Consider the following 24,401-nt stretch of genomic DNA (forward strand, 5'->3'; position numbering starts at 1 on the left):
TATGATCAATCATTGCTCTGTGTGAAAGGAGGTAACGAGCGCCGATCAACTAATTGTCTAGTTGATCGGCGCTCGTTTACACGACCTACATTCTGATGTGTTGTTTTATTCCCATATAAGGCTTACCATTTAGCCAGTGTTCGTCTTCGTGATCTCTGCCACAAGCTGGAGATTTCTGATGAACTTCGGAAAAAGATCTGGACTTGCTTTGAGTTTTCCCTTGTGCATTGTTCTGACCTGATGAAGGACCGACATCTGGACCAGCTTTTGATGTGTGCCGTGTACGTGATGGCAAAGGTGAGAAATGTACACTACATTGACATACAAAATGAAACCTTTCACTGCTTACATAATGACTATAAATTCTTGCCACGGCTAAATTATAGGGGTTTAGATCTTGGTACCATATTAAAGCCCAGATTCTTTTCTTTTAAATACCAAATCACAGATCTAAGTGCAATATTTGGGGTTCAGCAAATGTTTGAAACCGGGGAGCAGGATGAAGTTTTACTTCCTAGTTTTAGGTCACGGTTAGGAGGGGAAAGCTGAAAGAAAGTTACGGTTACTGTCATCTCTCCCCCTGTACAGCCCACCAGTGACCCCCATGGGGGTTGATACAGGATGTTTTCTTCATGTTTTTATCCTCCTTAATAATGAGAGAATATGTGCTCTCTGTCATAGTTAGGGTATGTCCACATGCATTGTAAACACTGCAGATTTTCCACGACAGACCTCATTGCTGCTACTGTACTGTACGCTGTGAAATTGCATGGGAGTGGATGAGGTCTAAACAAATCTCATCCACACGCTGCGTAAAAAATATGCAGAAAAACAGTTAATAAGTTGACACGCAGTGTGTGTTTTTTTTTTTAATCCGCACTATGTAGATTTATGCTGTGAAATCGCTGGTGTTCTTTTGTGGGTTTTCCCCATTGAGCTTAATGGGGAGGTAAAACCCACAACAAATGGCAAATGTTGCAATTTTTGCGGGGGAAAACTGGGATCTCGCTGCAAAAATCTCAACTCAGATCTGTGTAAGCATAAGCTTTTTATTTTTTTCTATTCTCCGTCCAGGCCGGCCTCCTCGGATGACATTTTATCCCATGTGATACTTGCAGCCAATCACAGGCTGCAGCAGTCACATGGGATGAAACGTCATCCCAGGAGGCCAGCTGCAGGACAGAGGGATGCATCGCCATGACTAAGTGTAAGTTATTTCTTTTGTGTTTTTTGAAAATGCTATTTTCCGCAGCAGACATTCCGCCCCGAAAAACAGCACCATAATTTGGTGTGTTTTTTCAGCCGGCATTCCCTGCAGGGTCCAGGGCGGATACGCTATGTACTTTTACGCAGCGTATCCACCATGTGTGAACATATCCATAAGGGGGTCTTTTCATAAACTGTTATAGGGGTGATAAGATGAGCAGTTACATGTCTATTCAGCCCCTGCACCTTAATAGACTATTTGTGGACTGCGTGACTCGGATATTTACAGTCATACATATCGCTGTTTTTTTTTTTTTGGGCTGGTGTTTTTTTCCGGCTCTGCTTGGGCCTGACTGTCACATACCTTTTTTTAAACATTTTTCCGCATTGTGGTTTAGCTGCATGTGTTATATAAAAATGATATTCTTAGGGTATGTTTACACTGCCTATTTTCGGCCGTTTTTCGGGCCGCGAATGCCCGAAAAATCGGAAACAAAACGCCTCCAAAACATCTAACTATTGATTTAAATCGGCATTCTGCTACGACGGGCCGTTTTTTGGCGCGGCCGTTTTGAAAAACTGCAGGTCACTTCTTGGGACGTTTTTGGAGCCGTTTTTCATTGACTCTATAGAAAACAGCTCCAAAAACGGCCGTAAAAAACGCAGCGAAAATCACGAGTGGTTTAAAAAAACGTCTGAAAATCAGGAGCGGTTTTCCGTTGAAAACAGCTCCGTATTTTCAGGCGTTTTTGAGTTTGCGTGTGAACCTACCCTAACTGGCACCATTAACCCCTTCCCGCTCCTGGACGTACTATTCGGTCATGGCAGCTGTATCGTTCGCGCTCCATGACCTAATAGTACGTCACGGGAGTAACGGCCGTTTCGGCCGTCCTCCCGACACATACAGGAGCTGTGACAGCTGCTGTCTCGTACAGCAGCTGTCACAGCTCATACAGCGGGGACCGATCGCTGTGTCCCCGCTGATTAACCCCTTAAAAGCCGCGTTCAATAGAGATTAATAGATTTGACTATGGCAACCAGACACCAAACAATGGCGTCCGGCTATGCCATCGACGGAAGCCTAGTGGGTCCTGACAAAGTCAGGACCCATTATGCTTGCTGTCAGTGAGTAGCTGACAGTTCTAATACACTGCACTACGCATGTAGTGCAGTGTATTAGAATAGCGATCAGGGCCTCCTGCCCTCAAGTCCCCCAGTGGGACAAAGTAATAAAGTAAAAAAAAGATGTTAAAAATAAGAAAATAAAAGTTTTAAAAGTAAAAAGCCCCCTTTTTCCCTTATCAGTCATTTATTATTAATAAAAATATATAAACAAACAAATAAACTATACATAATTGATATCGCCGCGTCCGTAACGGCCTGAACTACAAAATTATTTCGTTATTTATCCCGCACGGTGAACGCCGTAAAAGAAAATAATAATAAACCGTACCACAATCACAATTGTTTGGTCACTTCACCTCCCAAAAAATTGAATAAGAAGAGATCAAAAAGTCGCATGTACCTAAAAATGGTATTGATGGAAACTACAGTTCGTTACGCAAAAAATAAGTCCTCGCACGGCTTTTTTGAAGGAAAAATAAAAAACGTTCTGGCTCTTAGAATAAGGTAACACAAAAAGTGAATGATTTTTTACAAAACGTATTTTACTGTGCAAACGCCATTAGACATAAAAAAAACTATAAATATATGGTATCGACGTAATCGTATCGCCACGCAGAATAAAGTGAATGTCATTTATAGCGCACGGTGAACGCTGTAAAAAAAATAGAATAAAAAAACAATAGTAGAATTTCTGTTTTTTAGTCACCACGCCTCCTAAAAATAGAATAAAAACTGATCAAAAAGCCGCATGCACCCCAAGAAAACTGCAATGAATTCCTCAAGTGGTCTAGTTTCCAAAATGGGGTCACTTTTGGGGGGGGTTGGGGATTTCCACTGTTTTGGCACCACAAAACCTCTTCAAACCGGACATGGTGCCTAATAAAAAAAAGAGGCCTCAAAATCCACTAGGTGCTCCTTTGCTTCGGAGGCCGGCGCTTCAGTCCATTATCGCACTAGGGCCACATGTGGGATATTTCTCTAAACTGCAGAATCTGGGCAATAAGTATTAAGTTGCGTTTCTCTGATAAATCCTTTTGCTTTCTAGAAAAAAAATGGTATAAAAAGGATTTTCTGACAAAAAAAAAATTTAAATTTCACCTCTACTTTGCTCTAAATTTCTGTGAAAAACCTAAAGGGTTGTGAATACTTTGAGGGGTCTAGTTTCTAAAATGGGGTGTTTGATAGGGGTTTCTAATATATAGGCCCCTCAAAGCAACTTCAGAACTGAACTGGAACCTAAAAAAAATAAATAAATGAGGCAATACTTCGTTTCTTACATTATACGAATAATGAGCCGTGCCCACCCCGAGATGAACCCAGTTTTGACCGTTTGTTTAAACGGAGACCCCTATTAGACCGTTTCAGTGCCCGGTTTTCCCAAGCATACACCCCCGAGAAGTGTATTTCTATTGATGAGTCCTTGGTATATTTTAAAGGGAGGCTTCAATTCCGCGAGTACCTGCCGAGTAAGAGGGCAAGGTATGGTGTGAAGATGTATAAGCTGTGCTCAGCCCCCAGAATGCCCCCCCCTTACTGGGAGTTAATGCAAAAATTATGTGGGATTTGGTGCACCCACTGCTGGACCAGGGTTACCACCTCTACCTGGATCATTTTTATACCGGCGTCCCACTCTTCAACTGCCTCGCTTCCAGAAGTCCTGTGGCATGCGGCACTGCTAGAAGAAATCTGAGAGGCCTCCCTAAGACTCTGCTTGGGCAAACACTCAGAAGGGGTGAGAGCAGGGCACAATCTAGCAGCAATTTATTGTTTGTCAAGTACAAGGACAAGAGAGATGCCACACCAGTCCCCTTGTGCCTGCACGAGGTACCAGTACAGAGACCCCCAAACCAGACTGCATCCTGGACTACAATAGGTACATGGGAGGGGTGGGCTTGTCAGATCAAGTCCTGAAGCCCTACAGCGCCATGCGGTGTGGTATAAGAAGCTGGCCGTGCACATCATACAGATGGCATTGTACAATGTGTATGTGCTACGTCGATGTGCAGGCCAGACGGGAACTTTCCTGGAATTTCAAGAGGTGATTATCAAGAACCTAATCTTTAGGGACCAGTAAGGGGGGGAGGCACCCAGTACTTCTGGAAGCGAGGCACACGCATCGTACAAGGGCAACACTTTCCAGGAGAAGTTCCCCAAACTGGCAAGAAGGGAAAAAGTCAAAAGAGGTGCAAAGTCTGCTATAAGAGGGGGATAAGGGAGGACACAATATATCAATGTGACACGTGTCCCGAATAACCAGAGCTCTGTATGAAAGAGTGTTTTAAAATTTATCATACATCCCTTGGTTTATAATTTACCCCAATTTTACTTACCCTGATGCACTCCACACAGCTTATCCCCCCTCGTCTTTCCCCTCTGGGCCCTGCTGTGTGTCCAGGCAGCTGATAACAGCCACATGTAGGGTATTGCCTTACCCAGGAAAACCCACATTACAGTTTATGGGGTGTAGGTCTCCGGTCAAAATGCTCACTACACCTCTAGATGAATGCCTTAAGGGTGTAGTTTTTAAAAAGGGGTCATAAATCAGGTGGTATAAATCAGGCCTCACTACTCTGTAGAGCCTGCTCTGTGCCTTGAATAGCAAGTGGTTTGTATATTAAGTGGAGTTCCAAAAACCGGAGTTTAAAAGAGGAGTTAAAGCCCAAGTAAGTGCTCTTCTACTTTTTTCTTTTTGGTTAACACCTGTTCGCTGTTTTTTTGTAACTGGGATAATGGACAGCAAGATTGGAGGTTTTCTTCAGTGCACAGTTTGCCATATGTATGCACGACTGGAGCCGGAGTTCCAGGGTGAATATCTCTGTGGCAGATGTGAGCATATTGTTCACCTGGAAGCTCGTATTAGAGATCTGGAGGAGCAGAATGCAACACTGAGGAGGATAGACAATTTTGAACGGAGCTTGCTGCTCACAGAGCATGCAGTTAGTGGGTTACAACTGGAGGGTGAAGACATGGGTGAGCAGGATCAGGTAAGTAGCTGGGTTAATGTAGTTAGGGGCAGTAGAAAGGGGTCAAAGACAAGGAAGGCCGATCCGGTTTCTGACATTCCAGGCAAAATTGCCAATTTGGGTGATGATGCGAGGGTGTCAGTCTCAGAAATGGCAGCCCTAGTGGATACTGATCTCCCTAACAGCCGGGAGAACAGCCCAGCTAGTAGTCGGCGGGATGGTAATGCAGGTAAGCCAAGACAATTGATAGTCGTAGGGGATTCTATAATCAGGAAGACGGATAGAATTATTTGTCGCCAAGACCACCTCAACCGAATGGTTTGCTGTCTCCCTGGTGCCAGGGTTCGGCATGTGGTGGAACGGGTGGACAAATTGCTGGGAGGGGCTGGTGATGATCCAGCTGTCGTGGTCCATGTCGGTACCAACGACAGAATAAATGGTAGGTGGAGGAGCCTTAAGAATAATTTTAAAGAACTAGGCTACAAGCTGAAGGGAAGGACCTCCAAGGTTGTATTCTCAGGAATACTGCCTGTGCCATGCGCATCACAGGAAAGACAGCGGGAGCTTAGGGAGTTAAATGCATGGCTGAAGTCTTGGTGTAGAGGAGAAGGATTTGGGTTCCTAGAGCACTGGGCTGACTTTTCATTGGGGTACAAACTGTATTCTGCAGATGATTTGCACCTAAATGGAAGGGGGTCCGCTGTGCTGGGGGAGAGAATTCTAGCTGGGGTGGCGGAGTATTTAAACTAGGGCTGAGGAGGGAGGTCAATGTAGAAAAAAAAGGGGTAGCCAGGTTAGAGAGGGGTCAGACTATATTGGTGGGGGGAGAAACAGAATGTGGGGAGAGGACTAGACAACAGGATAAGGAGATCCTTTCGTTACAAAACATCAGTGTAAATAAAAAGGACCGATTAATGTCAAATCACATTTCTGATAATAAAAGTGAAAAACTGACAGGCAAGTTAAAGTGTATGTTCACAAATGCCAGAAGTCTAGCAAGTAAAATGGGGGAGCTGGAGGCCTTGATACTGGAAGAAAATATAGATATAGTTGGTGTTGCTGAAACATGGCTGGACTCTTCACATGACTGGGCTGTAAATCTACAGGGTTTTACACTTTTTCGTAAAGACAGGACAAATAGGAAAGGTGGTGGTGTATGTCTGTATGTGAGAAGTGATGTGAAGGTGAGTGTGAAAGAGACAATAGTGGGTGAAGACTGTGAGGAGGTTGAAACCTTGTGGGTGGAACTAGAAAGGGAGGTAAACACTGAAAAAATTACTTTTGGTGTAATCTATAGACCCCCCAATATAACTGAGGAGATGGAAGTTCAGCTATATAAACAGATGGAGCGGGCTGCACAGGCGGGTACTGTAGTGATAATGGGAGATTTTAATTTCCGGGATATTAATTGGTGTCATGGTTCGGCTTCAACTGCAAAGGGGAGACATTTCCTCAACCTGTTGCAGGAAAATTTTATGGGCCAGTTTGTGGAAGACCCGACTAGAGGTGAAGCTCTGTTGGATCTGGTCATTTCTAATAATGCAGATCTTGTTGGGAATGTCAATGTTCGTGAAAACCTCGGTAACAGTGATCACAATATAGTTACATTTTACCTATACTGTAAAAAACAAACGCAGGCTGGGAGGGCAAAAACATTTAATTTTAAGAAAGCCAAATTCCCCAGGATGAGGGCTGCAATTCAGGATATGGACTGGGAAGAACTAATGTCAAATAATGGAACAAATGATAAATGGGAGATTTTCAAATCTACTTTGAGTTATTATAGTGCAAAATTTATTCCTACAGGTAATAAGTATAAACGACTCAAATTAAACCCCACATGGCTTACACCTTCTGTGAAAGGGGCAATACATGACAAAAAAAGGGCATTTAAAAAATACAAATCTGAGGGTACAGCTGTAGCCTTTGTAAAATATAAAGAGCTTAATAAAATCTGTAAAAATGTAATCAAATTAGCAAAAATACAAAATGAAAGGCAGGTGGCCAAGGATAGTAAAACAAATCCTAAAAAATTCTTCAAGCATATAAATGCAAAAAAGCCAAGGTCTGAACATGTAGGACCCCTAGATAATGGTAATGGGGAGTTGATCACAGGGGATCAAGAGAAGGCAGAGTTACTAAATGGGTTCTTTAGCTCTGTATATACAACTGAAGAAAGAGCAGCTGATGTAGCCGGTGCCAGTGCTGTTAATATATCGGCTGATATACTGAATTGGATGAATGTAGAGATGGTCCAAGCTAAATTAAATAAAATAAATGTGCACAAGGCTCCGGGACCAGATGGGTTACACCCTAGAATTCTTAAAGAGCTTAGTTCAGTTATTTCTGTCCCCCTTTTCATAATATTCAGAGAATCTCTAGTGACTGGTATAGTGCCAAGGGACTGGCGCAGGGCAAATGTGGTGCCTATTTTCAAAAAGGGCTCTAGGTCTTCCCCGGGTAATTATAGACCAGTAAGCTTAACATCCATCGTGGGGAAAATGTTTGAGGGGCTATTGAGGGACTATATACAGGATTATGTGACAATAAATAGCATTATAAGTGACAGCCAGCATGGTTTTACTAAGGACAGAAGTTGTCAAACTAACCTAATCTGTTTTTATGAAGAGGTGAGCAGAAGTCTAGACAGAGGGGCCGCTGTGGATTTAGTGTTTTTGGACTTTGCAAAGGCATTTGACACTGTCCCCCATAGACGCCTAATGGGTAAATTACGGACTATAGGTTTAGAAAATATAGTTTGTAATTGGATTGAGAATTGGCTCAAGGACCGTATCCAGAGAGTTGTGGTCAATGATTCCTTCTCTGAATGGTCACCGGTTATAAGTGGTGTACCCCAGGGTTCAGTGCTGGGACCACTATTATTCAACTTATTTATTAATGATATAGAGGATGGGATTAATAGCACTATTTCTATTTTTGCAGATGACACCAAGCTATGTAATATAGTTCAGACTATGGAAGATGTTCATGAATTACAGGCAGATTTAAACAAACTAAGTGTTTGGGCGTCCACTTGGCAGATGAAGTTTAATGTAGATAAATGTAAAGTTATGCATCTGGGTACCAACAACCTGCATGCATCATATGTCCTAGGGGGAGCTACACTGGCGGATTCACTTGTTGAGAAGGATCTGGGTGTTCTTGTAAATCATAAACTCAATAACAGCATGCAGTGTCAATCAGCTGCTTCAAAGGCCAGCAAGATATTGTCGTGTATTAAAAGAGGCATGGACTCGCGGGACAGAGATGTAATATTGCCACTTTACAAAGCATTAGTGAGGCCCCATCTAGAATATGCAGTTCAGTTCTGGGCTCCAGTTCATAGAAAGGATGCCCTGGAGTTGGAAAAAATACAAAGAAGAGCAACGAAGCTAATAAGGGGCATGGAGAATTTAAGTTATGAGGAAAGATTGAAAGAATTAAACCTATTTAGCCTTGAAAAAAGACGACTAAGGGGGGACATGATTAACTTATATAAATATATTAATGGCACATACAAAAAATATGGTGATATCCTGTTCCTTGTAAAACCCCCTCAAAAAACAAGGGGGCACTCCCTCCGTCTGGAGAAAAAAAGGTTCAAGCTGCAGAGGCGACAAGGCTTCTTTACAGTAAGAACGGTGAATTTATGGAATAGCCTACCGCAGGAGCTGGTCACAGCAGGGACAGTAGATGGCTTTAAAAAAGGGTTAGATAATTTCCTAGAACAAAAAAATATTAGCTCCTATGTGTAGAAATTTTTCCTTCCCTTTTCCCTTCCCTTGGTTGGACTTGATGGACATGTGTCTTTTTTCAGCCGTACTAACTATGTAACTATGTAACTATGTAACTTCTTGCGGTTTCAACTGTACTGGTACCTCAGGGGCTTCTGCATACATGACTTCGCACTAGAAAATCCCCAGTAGGCCAAATGGTGGTCCTTTCCTTCTGAGCCCTCCCATGGGCCCAAACGGCCGTTTATCACGACAAATGGGGTATTGCCGCACTCAGGACAAATTGGGCAACAAAATGGAGTATTTTATTTCTTGTGAAAATAAGAATTTTTGAGCTAAAACGACATATTATTGGAAACATTTTTTTTTTCAATTCCCAGCCCAATTCAAATAAGTTCTGTGAAGAAACTATGGAGTCTAAATGGTCAGATTACTCATAAATGAATTCCTTGAGGGGTGTAGTTTCCAAAATGGGGTCACTTCTGGTGGGTTTCCATTGCTTTGATACCTCTGGGGCTCTGCAAATGCGACATGGCACCCGAAAACCAAACCAGCAAAATCTGCACTCCAAAGAACACACAGCGCTCCTTCCCTTCTGAGGCTTCCCATGGGCCCAAACGGCAGTTTATCGCCACAAATGGGGTATTGCTGCACTCAGGAGAAATTGGGCAACAAAATGGGGTATTTTGTTCCCTGTGAAAATAAGACTTTTTGATAAAAAATTACATCTTATTGGAAAAAATGACTTTTTTAATTTCACAGCCCAATTCAAATAGGTGCTGTGAAAAAACTGTGCGGTCAAAATGATAACAACAACAACCATAAATGAATTCCTTGAGGGGTGTAGTTTCCAAAATGGGGTCACTATTGGGGGATTCCTACTGTTTTGGCACCTCAACACCTCTTCAAACCTGGCATGCTGCCTAAAATATATTCTAATAAAAAAAAGAGGCCTCAAAATGCACTAGGTGCTTCTTTGCTTCTAGGGCTTGTGTTTTAGTCCACGAGCGCAGTAGGGCCACATGTGGGACATTTCTAAAAACTGCAGAATCTGGACAATACATATTTAGTAGTGTTTCTCTGGTAAAACCTTCTGTGTTACAGAAAAAAAATTGAATAAAATTGAAATTCAGCAAGAAAAATGAAATTTGCAAATTTCACCTCCACTTTTCTTTAATTCCTGTGAAATGCCTGAAGGGTTAAAAAATACTTTCTAAATGCTGTTTTGAATACTTTGAGGGGTCTAGTTTTTAAAATGGGGTGTTTTATCAGGGTTTCTAATACATAGGCCCCTCAAAGCCACTTCAGAACTGAACAGGTACCTTAAAAAAGGCTTTTGAAATGTTCTTAAAAATATGAGAAATTGCTGTTTATGTTCTAAGCCGTGTAACGTCCAAGAAAAATAAAAGAATGTTCAAAAAACGATGCCAATCTAAAGTAGACATATGGGAAATGTGAACTAGTAACTATTTTGGGTGGTATAACCGTCTGTTTTACAAGCAGATGCATTTAAATTCTGAAAAATTCTATTTTTTCAAAATTTTCTCTAAATTTTGCAATTTTTCACCAATAAACACTGAATATATATCGACCAAATTTTACCACGAACATGAAGCCCAATGTGTCACGAGAAAACAATCTCAGAATCGCTTGGATAGGTTTAAGCATTCCGACCTTATTACCACAAAGTGAAATATGTCAGATTTGAAAAATGGGCTCTGAGCCTTAAGGCCCAAACTAGGCTGCAACTAAGCTAAACTGTGATCTAATGCAGCAGAGCTTTAACCCTTTCCCGTCACAGCCATTTTTTTGAATTTCCAATTATACCATATAGTGTATTGGGGGTGAGATACGAAAAATACAGCGATTCTTCAATTTTTTGAGGGGTTTCGTTTTTACGGCTTTTACCGTACGGTAAAAATGGCATGTTAACTTTATCCGGTCAATAAGATGACAGCGATACCAAATTTATATAGTTTTTTTTTAATGTTTTACTACTTTTCCAAGGAAGAAACCAATTGTTAAAAGATGGCGACAAAAAAAAAACAATTTATTTTTGAGAGCTGTAATTTTTCCATAGAGGTAGTGGTGGAGGGCTTATATTTTGCGGGGCGAGCTGTAATTTCTATTGGTATCATTTTGGGCTACATAAGACTTTTTGATCACTTTTTTTATTTCATTTCCTTTTTTGTGGGATATGAAGTGACCAAAAAACAGCGATTCTGGCTTTTCTTAAAAAAAAAAATAAAATTACGGCGTTCACCGTGCGGGTTAAATAATGGTTGGTATATTGTAATAGTTCGGACGCGGCGATACCAATTTATTTATTTTTATTTTTCACATTAGGAGGGAAAAAGAAATAAAAAAAATTGGATTTTTGAACTTTAAATTATTTTAATTTTTTTACAGTTTATTAGTCCCCCTAGGGGACTTGAACCAGCGATCGCTGTTGCACTACACTACAGTACTAATGAATTATAGGAACCTGTTAAGCCCTGGCAGAGCTTAACAGGAGATGAAGAAAGGCAGTCCTGGGGGCCGCCACGACAACCATCGGCATGGTCGTGCCACGGGTGGGCGATAAGCTGTTGGAGACGCCCCCCTCTTTGTAACGTCTTAGCTGCTGCGATCGTGACTGATTGCAGCATTTAAGGGGTTAAACTGACAGGAACATCGCGATTGCTGTTCCTGGCCATAAGTCCCAGGTGCCAGCTGTAATACACAGCTGACACCCACTGCATACGGAGCGAGTGAACCCGCTCCTAATATCACCCCCCCCCCCCCCCCCCTATTCGCACCATGACATGCGGGAACAGTTGTAGCCGTAGTACGGGAAGAGGCTAAAAAAAATTCCAAGAACAATGAAAATCATCAGGCAAGCACCATGCAGTGACTTATATTTATGTTTAAGACTTCAACTACAATTCTTGAAATCTGTTTTTAACAGGTAACAAGAGAAGACACATCCTTCCACAACATCATGAGGTGTTATCGTACACAGCCTCATGCCAAGAGCCACGTAAGTAAAAAAAACTGAGTGGGGAGAATAAATCAGGATGGTCCCCAAGACCACTCCTGTCCATATGCCCTATTAGAGCAAGTCCTAAGTAGGTGTACTCCATGAGCCAGAACCCTGGAGATCCCATCAATGAGCGTTTTGAATGACCACCATGTAATAGTTCTGCATGGGCAGACCACAGGATGTAAGAGGAGCTGGACCCTTCCTCGTAAAAAAGGGGTTGTCCTCATGGGACAATCCCTTCAAGGAAGTTGAAATGTTGAGGCTCCAAACAAGAACGAGACACAACAAATTTCTTTCTACGTATGTAAGGTTTACTTATCAATGCATTGAAGGATCATAGCAAGGCATAAGGCAGTGATAGAAGCGTGGCACAATAGATACTTTCTTACACATCAGTTCGAGGTCAATATCTCAGACACAATAGTGAGATGCTGGAAGTTTCCAAACTACCGTTAAATTATAGTTCACTATCATTATCAGAGTCATACACGTACAGTTGTCATTCCTCCCAAGGGAAGAGGAACGGAGGCATCCCAGTACAGAATGGTAAAATACAGACATTGCATTTTGTACATTAACAGGTTTCCGGCCATCTTCGCAGCGGATATTTTCACATGGCCTAGCAGAGTATTTAAAAATGTATCAAAAACCAGACAACCCCATTAAAAGGAGTAGTTTTTTCGCCTTCAAGCTGCTTACTCCGCTGGTCCGGTATTGTGAAAGCATTGGCCACATACCTTTGTTAGACATCTTGGTTCTTGAAAAACTGCAAAAATCATTTTTAATGCCTCCACGCGCCCTATGCTACTTGGCTACACAAAGTCCTCCGTAGCAGGATGTCGGTGAAGCGGATGCCCACAGCAGAGAAAGCCACTGCACATGCGCCGGTAACTGTCTGCAAACCAATAACAAAACACTTCATTTACACGTTCTCTCCCTCTTTCTGATGGCTCCACCGTTGTAAAACAGTGTTCATGATGCCCTATGATTTGCCATATACAGACTATATGATTTTATTTAACAACCGATCACCTAGCAATCAGTCCTCATCGATCACTGGCGTAGATACATAATAAAGGATAGTCGCCTATAGCCTGCGGAAAGTGGTGCTTAATCCTGGGCAGACATTTATCAGGTGAACAGGCAGTATACTCAGGACATACGGTTCTGCCTCTAGAGAATGGAGGGTCCATACAACGGACGCCCACCTGATATCAATCTTGCTTCTGTATGTATACAGTTTAACATTTGTTTGCGAAGGACATCAACTTGTGCATATAAGAAAAAGCTCATTGTTTCTTCCTTTACTATACCACATAGGTGTACAGAAGTGTTCTTATAAAAGCAAGGAGAAGGCGGCTGTCTGGTGGCAGTGACCAGGCACAGACAGGCTCCCCCACAGAGACCAATAAAGATCTAGGTAAGATTTTGGCACAATCCAGTTTGTGTGAAAATTGGCAAACCAAAATTAAATGTACACCGTTTTCTCTTTAAAGGGGTTTTCTGGGACTTTGATATTGATGGCCCATCCTTAGTATAGGGCATTAATATCAGATTGGTGGGGGTCCAACACCCAGCACCCCCACCGATCATCTCCTGTGACCCCTTTTTTTTTTTTTTAAATGAAGCCGGTAGGGCTGGATTCTGAAACTTCTGGTTAGTGGATATTGCTTTGGATGCTGTGGCCAACATTACATTTTCTCCCGCTGTGGTTGCAATAAATGGCCGTTCGTGTAATTCATGGACAGGCCAAGTTGTCGACACTGATACTTAGCGGCTCTTTGCCTCTTTGCTCTGGCTTGTCAAGGTGCAATACCCTCTATGACAGTCATATGTCCAGAATGTTTTTTATGCAACCTTTTATTATTAGTACCATCTAGGTGGGAAGAAAGTTAAAATATGATTGTGTACATGAAAATCATTAAAACTGAAGAAACATTACAGAGGAGAATGTAGTGATTAACAAAGGCGCCATACAACGGCACATAGTGTTTATGACTCTGGAGTACGGACTAGGGACGCTGGGTGCCACCATACAGGGTCCGTGCGGTTTCCATGTGCATGAGCCGGTACACTTACTTGTCCACTTTTCTGATGATTCTGTGAATTAAATGTATCCAGTCTGTTGTGTACAATGGTTTTATAAGCTCAGCCCCTGCTGTTCATTGGTTTCATCTGTGCAGTTTTTTCTCTCCAGTGGTTTCATCAAGTGGTTTAAAAGTGCCCAAATCCATTCCACTGTACTCTAAAAGAAATCGATCATGTCTGTACAGCCCATGTTTTATTTCAAACAAGAATCCATACAAGTATTGTCATAGGATGACAAAGTTTACATAGAAACAATAATATCCAGCCTGGGGGTCCAAAACCCAACGTTATTTAAAATCAGAAGGAACGGACTCAATGGCTGAGTCTGCTCTATATCTAAGTGGTTAAACATGAAGTAACCGCTGGATGTCACATTAGAAAGAGGGGGTCCTCAGTCATCCCATCAGACGCAACGCGATCGTTGGGTGTCGATGGTCGTCATGGCGGCCAAGAGTGCTTAACCCCTTAACGCACCTTGACGTAACTGTACGTCGAGGTGAGCAGTAAGTTTGCGCACCTTGACGTGCAGTTACGTCTGTGCTTTGACAGTTAACCGCCGCGCGGCGCTACACCGCAGCGGCGGTTAACTGTGCAGGGTGTCTGCCCTGCATTCCCCATTGCCGATCAGCGGCCCATCGCCGCTGATTTCGGCAGTTATCCCCTTAATTGCGGCGTTCGATTTTGAACGCCACAATTAAGGTGTTTAGCGCCGATCGGCAGCCCCCACGTGAAATCGCGGGGGCTGGCGATGGTACCCATGGCAACCGGACGCCGGACAATGGCTTCCGGGCTGCCATGTACAGAAGTCTATGAGGACCAGCCAGAGGGTGGTCGTCGTAGGCTTCCTGTCAGTGTGACTGTTACGTCACACTGACAGTTGGAATGCATTACACTACGTGTGTAGTGTAATGTGTTCCAGCAGCGATCAGAGCTGCAAGTCTAAGTGTCCCCTAGTGGGACAAGTGAAAAAAGTTTAAAAAAAAAACAATAAAAATGTTTTCAAAAAAAGTGTAAAAATCAAAGTTATAAGTGATCTAAACAAGAACTGCTTTTTTTTCCTATAATAAGTCTTTTATTATAAGAAAAAAATGAACATTTAAAAAAAAAAGTCATTTTCTCCTTTATGAAATTGAAAAAATTAAACATTTTAGTGGAAATAATGTTATTAATTTTCACAGCCCAATTCTAATAAATTCTGCAAAAGACGTGTGGGACCTAAATGCTCACTATACCCCTAGATAGATTCCTTAAGTGGTGTAGTTTCCCAAATGGGGTTACTTTTTGGGGGCTTCCACTGTTTCGGTCCCTCGGGGGCTTTGCAAATTCGACATGAAACCCAAAAACTATTCCAGCTAAATTTGTGCTCCAAAAGCCAAATAGTGCTCCTTCCCTTCTAAGCCCCGGTTTACGTAATCAATATTTTTCTATCTTTGGGCTCCTGTTGTCATGCCAAATAGTTTTTCATTTTTTTTTTTTTCTGTCGGTGTACCTGAATGTGGACTTATTATTTGCATGACTAGTCTGATCTGTGAGACTGACTTGAACTGACCCCTTTTATGGATTTAAATGGTACACTCCATATAACAAACCATTATTGCCGGTCATTGTAAAACTGACACTTAGGCTTTATTCACACAGACATGTCCGTTTTGCGTCCACAAAAGGTCCGTGTGTCATCAGCATATTGTGCGTGTCTGCGTGATTTTCCCGCAGCCTGCATCATTATGACACTGGTTTTATATTTACAAACAGAAAAGCACGTGGTGCTTTTCTGTTTTCATTCATAGTTTTTACTACTGTAGCGCGCATCACGCGCGGCATCCGGAAGTGCTTCCGTGTGCCGAGCGCGATTTGCACGCACCCATTGACTTCAGGCAAATATAGGACATGTCGTGAGTTTCACGCAGCGGACATACGCTGCGTGAAATTCACTGACAGTCTGAACGGCCCCATTCATTAACATAGGTCTGTGCGAAGCGCGTGAAAATCACGGACATATAACACGTTCGTGTGAATAAGGCCTCAATCTGCCTTACGTGTTTGGCCATGGTAGGCCCTTGGCTGCCATGGCAACTCATTGGCACCCGTAATTGTGTTTCAGGGCCCCTATAGGGTGGCAGGAGGAGTACCTTCCCTCTGTAGTCACTTCGATAACGCAGTCACCATTGGCATTCTCCGATACAGGTTGTTGCAGACGACACCGGCTTCTGATCTGTGGGCACAGCTTCTGTGCCCATGCCATCCACTGGGCATACCGTTACATAATATTGCGGTGAAAAGACTGCAATTAGGACGTAATAGTATGCCCATTCGTGCAGGAGAGTAACTTCCAGTTAAAACATGCATTTTTTTTTTCTGGTGTTTTTAAGGTTGTATAGAGAAGTGTATAAAAAAAACATACGTAGAGCATTCAGAGTTTGAGGGAAAAAAAAATCCACTAAACCCAAAACCGCCACAAACCAAAAGCTGTTTATGTAGGCTCTCATATTTTACCATAAACTTCAAACTAGCACCTGACTGCAGTGCTTTTGGGCAAAATGCCAACGAGAATACGAGTAAACGCTTTGTTGAAAGTAGGGTTACTCTTTGCCTGGATTCACACAAACTTTTGATATGTCAGAGATCGGTGGGGTCCGGGTGCCGAGACCCCCATAGTCGCTGAAAAGAAGGTGCAGAAGCGCTCACCTGAGCTGTGATCAGAGCTCACTGTCAGGCTGAACTACTCACATAGAACGTGGGGTGGGAGTCTCAGCACCCAGACCCCCACTGATACAAAAATTTTATGCAAGTGCAGTCATTGCTTAAGGGTTTTTGTTTTTTTTCTGACTTATCTGATTATTCATTTCCTGCTCCCTTACCCCATACAACCTATTTCTATTAAGAGCAGCGCCATTTATGTCTAAAGATCCAAGTTTATTTAGTTCAACTTCTTTATTCTTCTCTGTTGAATTCTGTTTTTCAGGCAGCAGGGAGCCCAGTCCAGTAATGCGATCTACTAGTACGCTGCCCGTGCCCCAACCCAGCAGCGATCCCCCAACACCAACAAGGCTAACTGGAGCCAGCAGTGACATGGAAGAGGAGGAAAGAGGAGACCTTGTTCACTTCTACAACAACATCTATATTGGAAATATGAAAAGCTTTGCCATGAAATACTCTCAGGCGAATGTGGTAAATCTGCTTTCTTTTTTTTTTCTTGTGGTCGTCAAGCTGATTCAGTACAGTGTGCCACATCGCTCTGGAACTATGACCAATAGGAATAGGAAATGATTCTACATTAACAAAATATTTCTAAGGAGCCAATATTGAAATCTTCAACTGCTTAAACAGAAATTGGCCATAAATGTCAGATAGATGCGGGTTGCACTAGAAGGGGCCCCCCTAAATCCCGTTCTACCGGTCTCGGTTCCCGCTGCTTCCCGGCCACTTCTGATTACATGATCGGAAATTACAAAAACAGCGTGGCTCGCTGAGCTACATGGTTTCGTACCTCCCATAGAAGTGAATGGCAGTTACGAACACAGCGTAGCTCATGTACTCAGTGAGCTACGCTGTTGTCTGGATTACATGTCGGAAATTACGAAGTTATAGGAAAAAGTAGAGAAACTTGGAATAATTCCCCAGCGCTCTCTCTTTGTACATATTTCTTCTGCATTTACTTTCTTTGCAGTCAGTCCGTGGGAGACGGGATGTAAGGCTGTGTTCACACTGAGTTTTTTGCAGGAGGAAAATTCCTCCTGCAAAAACTGCTCCAGTAGGTTTTTGCACAGTGGTTTGACAAAAACTCGTCAAAACACTCGTCGAGGTTTTTTTTTCCTCTTTCTGACTCATTGAAAAGGGGTTTTGGAGGCGGAAACCGCCTCAAGATGGGTCATGTTGCTTCTTTTTACCACGACGAGTTTTTTTTACTCGTGGTAAAAAAACTCGTCTGCCTCCCATTGAAATCAATGGGAGGCATTTTCGGGTGGTTTTTGAGGAGTTTTTGGGCGCGGTTTCTGCCCCAAAAAACTCGTCAAAAAAACTGTGTGAACAGGGCCTAAAAGTGCTACATGTTTATTGAGAGTAAGCTACGCGTTACGAGATCGGACCAAACTCTTCCTCAAGCTAAAAAATGTGTTTTTTGGCCCCATTAATAGATCGGTTCGATCTGGTAATGCGTAGCTTACTCTCAATAAACATGTAGCACTTTTACTTCCCGTCTCCCATGGACTGACTGTGCATATTCCTTCTGCATTTACCTTCTTTGCAAAGAGACAGCGCTGGGAAAGTATTCCAAGGTTTTCTACTTCTTCCTATACCTTTCACAACACGGTGCCCGAGTGGCCCCTGGATGGAATCCTAGCTGCAGTCTCCTACTCTGACAAGCGCAAGAGGGTGTTGTGCCCCCAGCATAACTCCTTTTGGTAAGCACACCATTTACCCCCAAGCCCCTATTGGCTTACTTTTGCGTTCTCCCTCTTTTTCGTTCCCTTTTCTTCTGGAAATTATGAAGTGGCCTGGGAGGCAGCAGGAACCAAGAAAGGTAGAACGGGTTTAGGGTGCCCCGTTCTAGAGATAGGTGGGACCCGCATCTATCTGACATTTATGGCATATCTTGTGGATATGTCATAAAAGGTCCCCGATGGAAAAAACCCTTTAAAAGGGATCGTTTGCTTTAAACAACTCCTCCTAACGTTACACTTTTCAGCTACCATCAAGCACCAAGTTCGTGCAGTAATGTCTATACAGGAAATAAAAAATTTTTTTTTAAACAAAAGTGTTTCCTGAATGTCCGCCCCCAAAATAAATCGCAGCAACTTTACAAAAAAAAAATGGTGATGGGTTGTTGATCCAGGTATTTATTCTCGAGTCCAGAAGGATTTTTTTCTTCACTAAGATGAAGAAAATTGGATTTTGCAGGAGAATAGTCTGAACGGGAGGGACTAATTTCAGTCCTACAAACTCCGTTACTATGAACAGGGGTTATCTATATCAGACTAACCCTTTAATATCAATGGATGTTGATTCACTTTTAAGGTGCATGCGTTCTTGCAAAGCGGAGGACTGCACTGCTTTAATAGAATGCCTAGTGTTAGAATTCACAATTTTTGGTATCCTAACTTTTTTGCTGCTCCTCCCTGTGTCTCTGGTATCAGTCGGCTATATAACATAAAAATAAGGAGTGAAACTTATACGTGCATTTATGCTATGTTGTGTTGCCACATTTAAAGTGGATCGGTAAGGTCTATTATCTGAGGGCCACATAGGATAGGGGACAATGCAAAGCTTGAGGATTGATAGTTTTCTACTACTTGATTTAGTATTTACATGTAAAAAGGTGTTTATATGCTGCCAGGACTCAGCGAGAGAGCCTGTGAGTCCTGCTCCCTCCGCCCACACTCAGTGATTGACAGCTCTTCCTGCATACAAACATCTAGAAAATGCTGATAGTCACTGTGTGGGGGAAGGAAAGCCGGACTCAGGCTTTCTCAGAGTCCTGGCAGCAATTTAACAGATTTTTACATATAAATATAGAATAACATAATAGAAAATGTCAATCTCCTCCACTATCCTATGCTGCACGCAGAGAACCTGACAGATCTGCTTTAACTTGAAGTTGTTGCTGCTAGAAATTTTAGGGACGTAAGCTCAGGTAGTGGAGTTGTGTGGAGCTGCACTAATAACATATCTAAAAAAAAACAGTGGATGCGCTCGGAGATCACCACTTCTAGGGGTTCTTTATAGACATATAAATACTCGGCTCTTCTCTCTGACTGTTTTGTATTACAGAATGAAGCGACTCCTCTCTCCCCTTATCCCTCTATGCGGATCTTGTCTCCACGCGGTGTGCAGATATCTCACAGTCATCCGATCTTCATCTATCCTCACAATGAAGATTCTGCCACCTTGTCCCCTCGAGAAAAGATCTCCTACTATATTAACCTCAGCCCTGCAAAGGTGAGTGAGATAGATGCACTAGAGCCATATAGAAAACCTCAAGTCCTGTATATGCAAATATGTACATATAGACCCCTGTACATCTGTACTGCTCATAGGGATTCAAGTGAAAGATCAGCCTCCCTTTATAAACCTGTATAAATAATACAGATTTATCGTGTGCTGGACAAATTACATTTACTTTACTTTTTAACTGTACAAGATGTGACGGCATAAGCGTATGTTCACCATAGATTTGTTTTGATTATTCCATTGGGATCTATGCCTTATCGATCGTCCCATGCATTGGAGCACACTAAAATGTGTACAGTTTTGTAGAAGATAATTAAACATATTGGATTTAAAGAGTTACTTCACTCAATTAAAATGAGATGTTAAGCTTAAGGGCTGCTGTCAGGGTAGTACACGAGGTGCTGCTGGCCTAGCCAAATAAGAAGCCCCATCCTTCAGCTCATTCCTGGGGGGACCAGCCACACAGCCCAAGGAGAGGAAAAATAAATAAATCTGGCAGCTGCCACTAGGGGGAGCACACTGCATAACTGTATACAGCTCCCATTGCATATAAAAAGTTATTCCCAACTTAGATATTTATGCCATGTTCACAGAATATGCCAAATGTCTGATAGATGCGAGTCCCTGCTCTGGGACCCGCATCTATATCGAGAACAGGGGTCACTTGACCTCTGTTTCGCCAGGTGAGGTGACCGCAGATTCTAGGCAGCGAATGGTGGAGGGGGGGCTGCACATGCACGCAGCTCTCTCTAGTCTGTTCTATTGGAGTTACGGAAACAGCTGAGCAAAAATAAAATAAGATACTTCTACATACTCGTACACCGACAATATTCAGGCCCTAAGATCATTTGACTCCATAGGGGAGTCACCAGTGTAACATCACTTGAAATATGCACATTCCATTTAAGGGTCAGTTCACACAGTTTTTGAGCGCCAATTTTATGCGGAAACCGCTCCACAAAAACGCCCCAAATCCCCCCCCAATTGATTTAAAAAATAAAAAAGGCGTGCTCTACGAGCAGTTTCCACCTCTGACCACCCATTGAAATCAATGGGAGGCAAAAAAGACACAACCTGTGGCGCCTAATTTGGACTTTTAAGAAGTCATGATTTTGAACAGTATTGGGTTTAGAAAATACCTTTCTTCTAAAACCAACAGAGACTGCAAGAGATCAACAGCATGATCAGAACAGGAGAAACGCCAACTAAGAAACGAGGAATCCTTTTGGAAGATGGAAGCGAGTCTCCAGCAAAGCGGATATGCGCAGAAAACCATAGCGCCCTCTTTAGAAAACTTCAAGACGTAGCCAATGACAGAGGCAATTTCTGTACAAGCTAAATAGTTGGATTATCCCAGCTGCAGTATTTTCGAAGATATTAATATATAATAATTTTGTAACATTATGTAACTTGATAAACCAGGACTGTAACCGGTTCATGGAGTCTGCCCTGTAGCGTTTGTAACTTAAGTTATAAGGGGACACCTACAGTAGTTAAAAAAAATGAAATCTATAAAACTGAGCACTTAGGCAGTCAACTTGCCCATAGGTTGCACTAGATATATCAAATACACAAGCAAATCCTGGTAACTAAATTATGTTCAAGAAGTATTATAATAGTCCATTAGATTCGCTGATGTAATTATACAGACCGCTGTACGATTAGGTGTAGGCCAAGACTTTACTATGAACACATGGCTGGAAGCTGCACAGAAGTGGAAGTGTATAAGGCTTTCCTTTATACTCGTCCTTTCTTTTTGGATCCACTCAAAAATGGCCAAAAAAACCCCAAAAACTGCGTTTGTGAACAGCCTGATGGGGCGCACTCTTGACTAAGCCTTGTTCAGCTGCATCCTGCTAAACTGGGATGAAAAAGAGTCTACAGGGTTAATAAATGAAGTTGAATGTAGTAAATGTTATTTGTGGGTTCTGGAAACCACCTCTAAAGATATCAAAATTATTTCCCAAAAAGAAACAAAAATATTAAAAGGTATAAATTATTTTATTTATTTTAACTGGTCCATAGGTGGCTTATCCATAACGGAATTGTGATAAATATTAAATGTTACCCTAACTGTTATATTGTGATGATAAAATAACAGGTTTTTGTACATAATGTTTTAAATGTTTCTCTGTACAAGAATAACACGTTGTACATTCTTCTGTGGCGTCTTTTTTTCTATTTCATAACAAAGTAATCTGTAGTGAAAGCATTACATTTAATGGTCCTGGTAGCGTCGCTCCCAAGAGAGGATGATAGGAGTTATAGGGGCGCAGTGCTATAAAGTGCATCACAGCCCATTTTTTATTTAATTTTTCTATCGATCAGTTAGGACCTCAGTGTTCGCACCCTCACTGATCCTCCCAAGTCCCTTTAACGTGTCAGAAGATAGAGATCGTGTATTTGTGGCAGATTGCTGCAGTCATACTTCACATGTAGGTTGAGGTATCCCCTCAGAGTATGACCTGGCGTCACTCATGCTGCAGTTACTTTATAGCACTAAAGTTTCCCTGCAAACGACACAATCTAGACACCGCATACTTCGGATTGTATAGTATATGTCTTCGTGAACGTACTCCTTAGTCCTGACAATTAAGGTTTCCGGCTTCTATTGTCTGAGGAAGTCTGAAAAATCAAGCTCCTGTCTCATCGGGGGCTCAGGCTGCTGTTCTGTGCTTTAGGCGTCATGCACACAAGCATATTTGTGAGCTGTATCAAAACGGATCCTGAATAGCGTGTCACTGCTTTTCAATGGGGCCATGCATGCCACTAAAGCTAAATGCATGTGGAGTCCAAAGAAGAAGAGAACAAAAAAACAGCCTGCTGCATTGTAAGATGTATGTCGGAGTAAGTTCTCCCCTAAAAGGAGGGGGATAAATGCTCCTAGAGGAAAACATCATCCATGAAATAGAACCTCACAGAAGTACGGTCAGTGTCCGCAATAAGGTTACGGTTGATTACGGTTATCAAAATATACACGCTCATGTGCATGAGGCCTTACACTGTAGTTCTGTTTGGCTGTGTATGAGCACAAGCTTACCGAAAAGTCAGTGCATGGGTAGCGGATTTACTAAAAAGAAGATGAGGTGGCATGAAGACTGATGCCTGTTTGGGTGGTTTACTAGTTCAGTTGTAGCAGTCACTCAAAAAGCCAGGAGCCAGCAAAACCCCATCCAGCAGCTAACCCGCTGACTTTGGGCAGTATATTATACTTGCTGTGTGTAGACAGGGCTAGTAATGTGAATAATTGCACCTGACGTCATACAATAACTAGAAGACACTGCAGAATGTTCTGGAAGGGAAAAGTGTCATTCACATAGCAGTCCCTACAAAGCCACAGCTTCAGATGATCCAAAGGGCATTCTTGAATTATTAAAGCTTTCAGAGGACACATAATTCAGCCGACAGGTGGTAGCATCACAGCGAAGCTGCCCTCGCTTATATTGAGGACAAGAGAGCCGGCAGAGGAGGAGACTGCAGCCCAGGAGAGGTAAGTATTCTACATGAGGGACTAGGGGGCATGAAAATACAGGGCATCAGGATTTACTGTGTATGATGGCATGTGACTACACTATATATGTTTGGGGATATAGCTAGTCTCTGTGAGAATATGGCTCCACTCTATGTGCTGGATATGGTTACACTGGTGGGGGGGCACATGTGGCTGCATTGTATGTAGGGTGTGGGAGTATGGCAGCACATGTGACTGGCACTGTATTTTGTAGCTTTGTGGTTGTCACTGTATAGGTGTGCAGGCAATCCTCCCAACCGCTCAGGATTTAGCGGGACAGCCCTGGATTCCGGACAGGGTCTCGGCCGGTGGTATGTCTCGTTGCCAACTGTACCTGCATCCTCAGGACGCAGATACAGTAAAATCCAATTCTGAAGCAGGGAACATCAGCTCCCTGCCCCAGCGTTCACTGTGTGAAGTTTCCGTGAGCCACTTGACACAGACCGGCGCGATGCATTTATGTCATTGCACCTGTCTGTGCCGAGCCACTCATACTACAGAGGGGAGGAGCAGCGGAATCTCCTCCACTCGTCGTGGAACAGGACTAGATTCTCTTTTTAGTTTTTCTTTACTAGGCACTATGAGGCATTACACTGTATGGTGACAGCTAAGGGGGCATTATACTGTATGGGGGTATTTCGCTATATGGGGAGAGCTGCTAAGGGGGCATTATACTGTGTGGGGGCAGCTATTTAGCATTATCCTCTGTGGGACGCACTATGGGATCATGATACGGTGTAGGCTGAACTGGGTTTGTATGGGCAAAGTTAGAGGCGTGACTTAACAGGAATTTTTTTTTGCACATG

General features: G+C 42.6%; 1 protein-coding gene and 1 long non-coding RNA gene across 4 annotated transcripts in view; one reads left to right on the plus strand and one right to left on the minus strand.

Moving 5' to 3' along the window:
* The window catches only part of RBL2 (RB transcriptional corepressor like 2), a 65,948-nt gene extending 43,705 nt beyond the window's left edge, over positions 1-22,243 (plus strand). For both annotated transcript variants that reach the window (XM_075837533.1, XM_075837534.1), the window contains exons 17-22: positions 121-297; positions 11,976-12,047; positions 13,371-13,470; positions 17,101-17,306; positions 19,905-20,072; positions 21,244-22,243. In XM_075837533.1, the coding sequence (XP_075693648.1) occupies positions 121-297; positions 11,976-12,047; positions 13,371-13,470; positions 17,101-17,306; positions 19,905-20,072; positions 21,244-21,423 (903 nt within the window). In that variant the 3' untranslated portion in view covers positions 21,424-22,243. The remainder of the gene's footprint in view (positions 1-120; positions 298-11,975; positions 12,048-13,370; positions 13,471-17,100; positions 17,307-19,904; positions 20,073-21,243) is intronic.
* Positions 1-24,401, minus strand: part of LOC142660724 (uncharacterized) — a 69,652-nt gene that overhangs the window by 1,943 nt on the left and 43,308 nt on the right. The window contains exons 2-4 of one of the 2 annotated variants that reach the window (XR_012850558.1): positions 14,130-14,295; positions 12,788-12,945; positions 127-311 (exon numbers count right to left, since the gene is read on the minus strand). This is a non-coding gene — a long non-coding RNA (uncharacterized LOC142660724). The remainder of the gene's footprint in view (positions 1-126; positions 312-12,787; positions 12,946-14,129; positions 14,296-24,401) is intronic. The other variant, XR_012850559.1, reaches the window with a different exon arrangement.

Source organism: Rhinoderma darwinii, chromosome 9 (genome assembly GCF_050947455.1).
Source record: "Rhinoderma darwinii isolate aRhiDar2 chromosome 9, aRhiDar2.hap1, whole genome shotgun sequence".
In the NCBI taxonomy this organism is placed as follows: domain Eukaryota; kingdom Metazoa; phylum Chordata; class Amphibia; order Anura; family Rhinodermatidae; genus Rhinoderma; species Rhinoderma darwinii.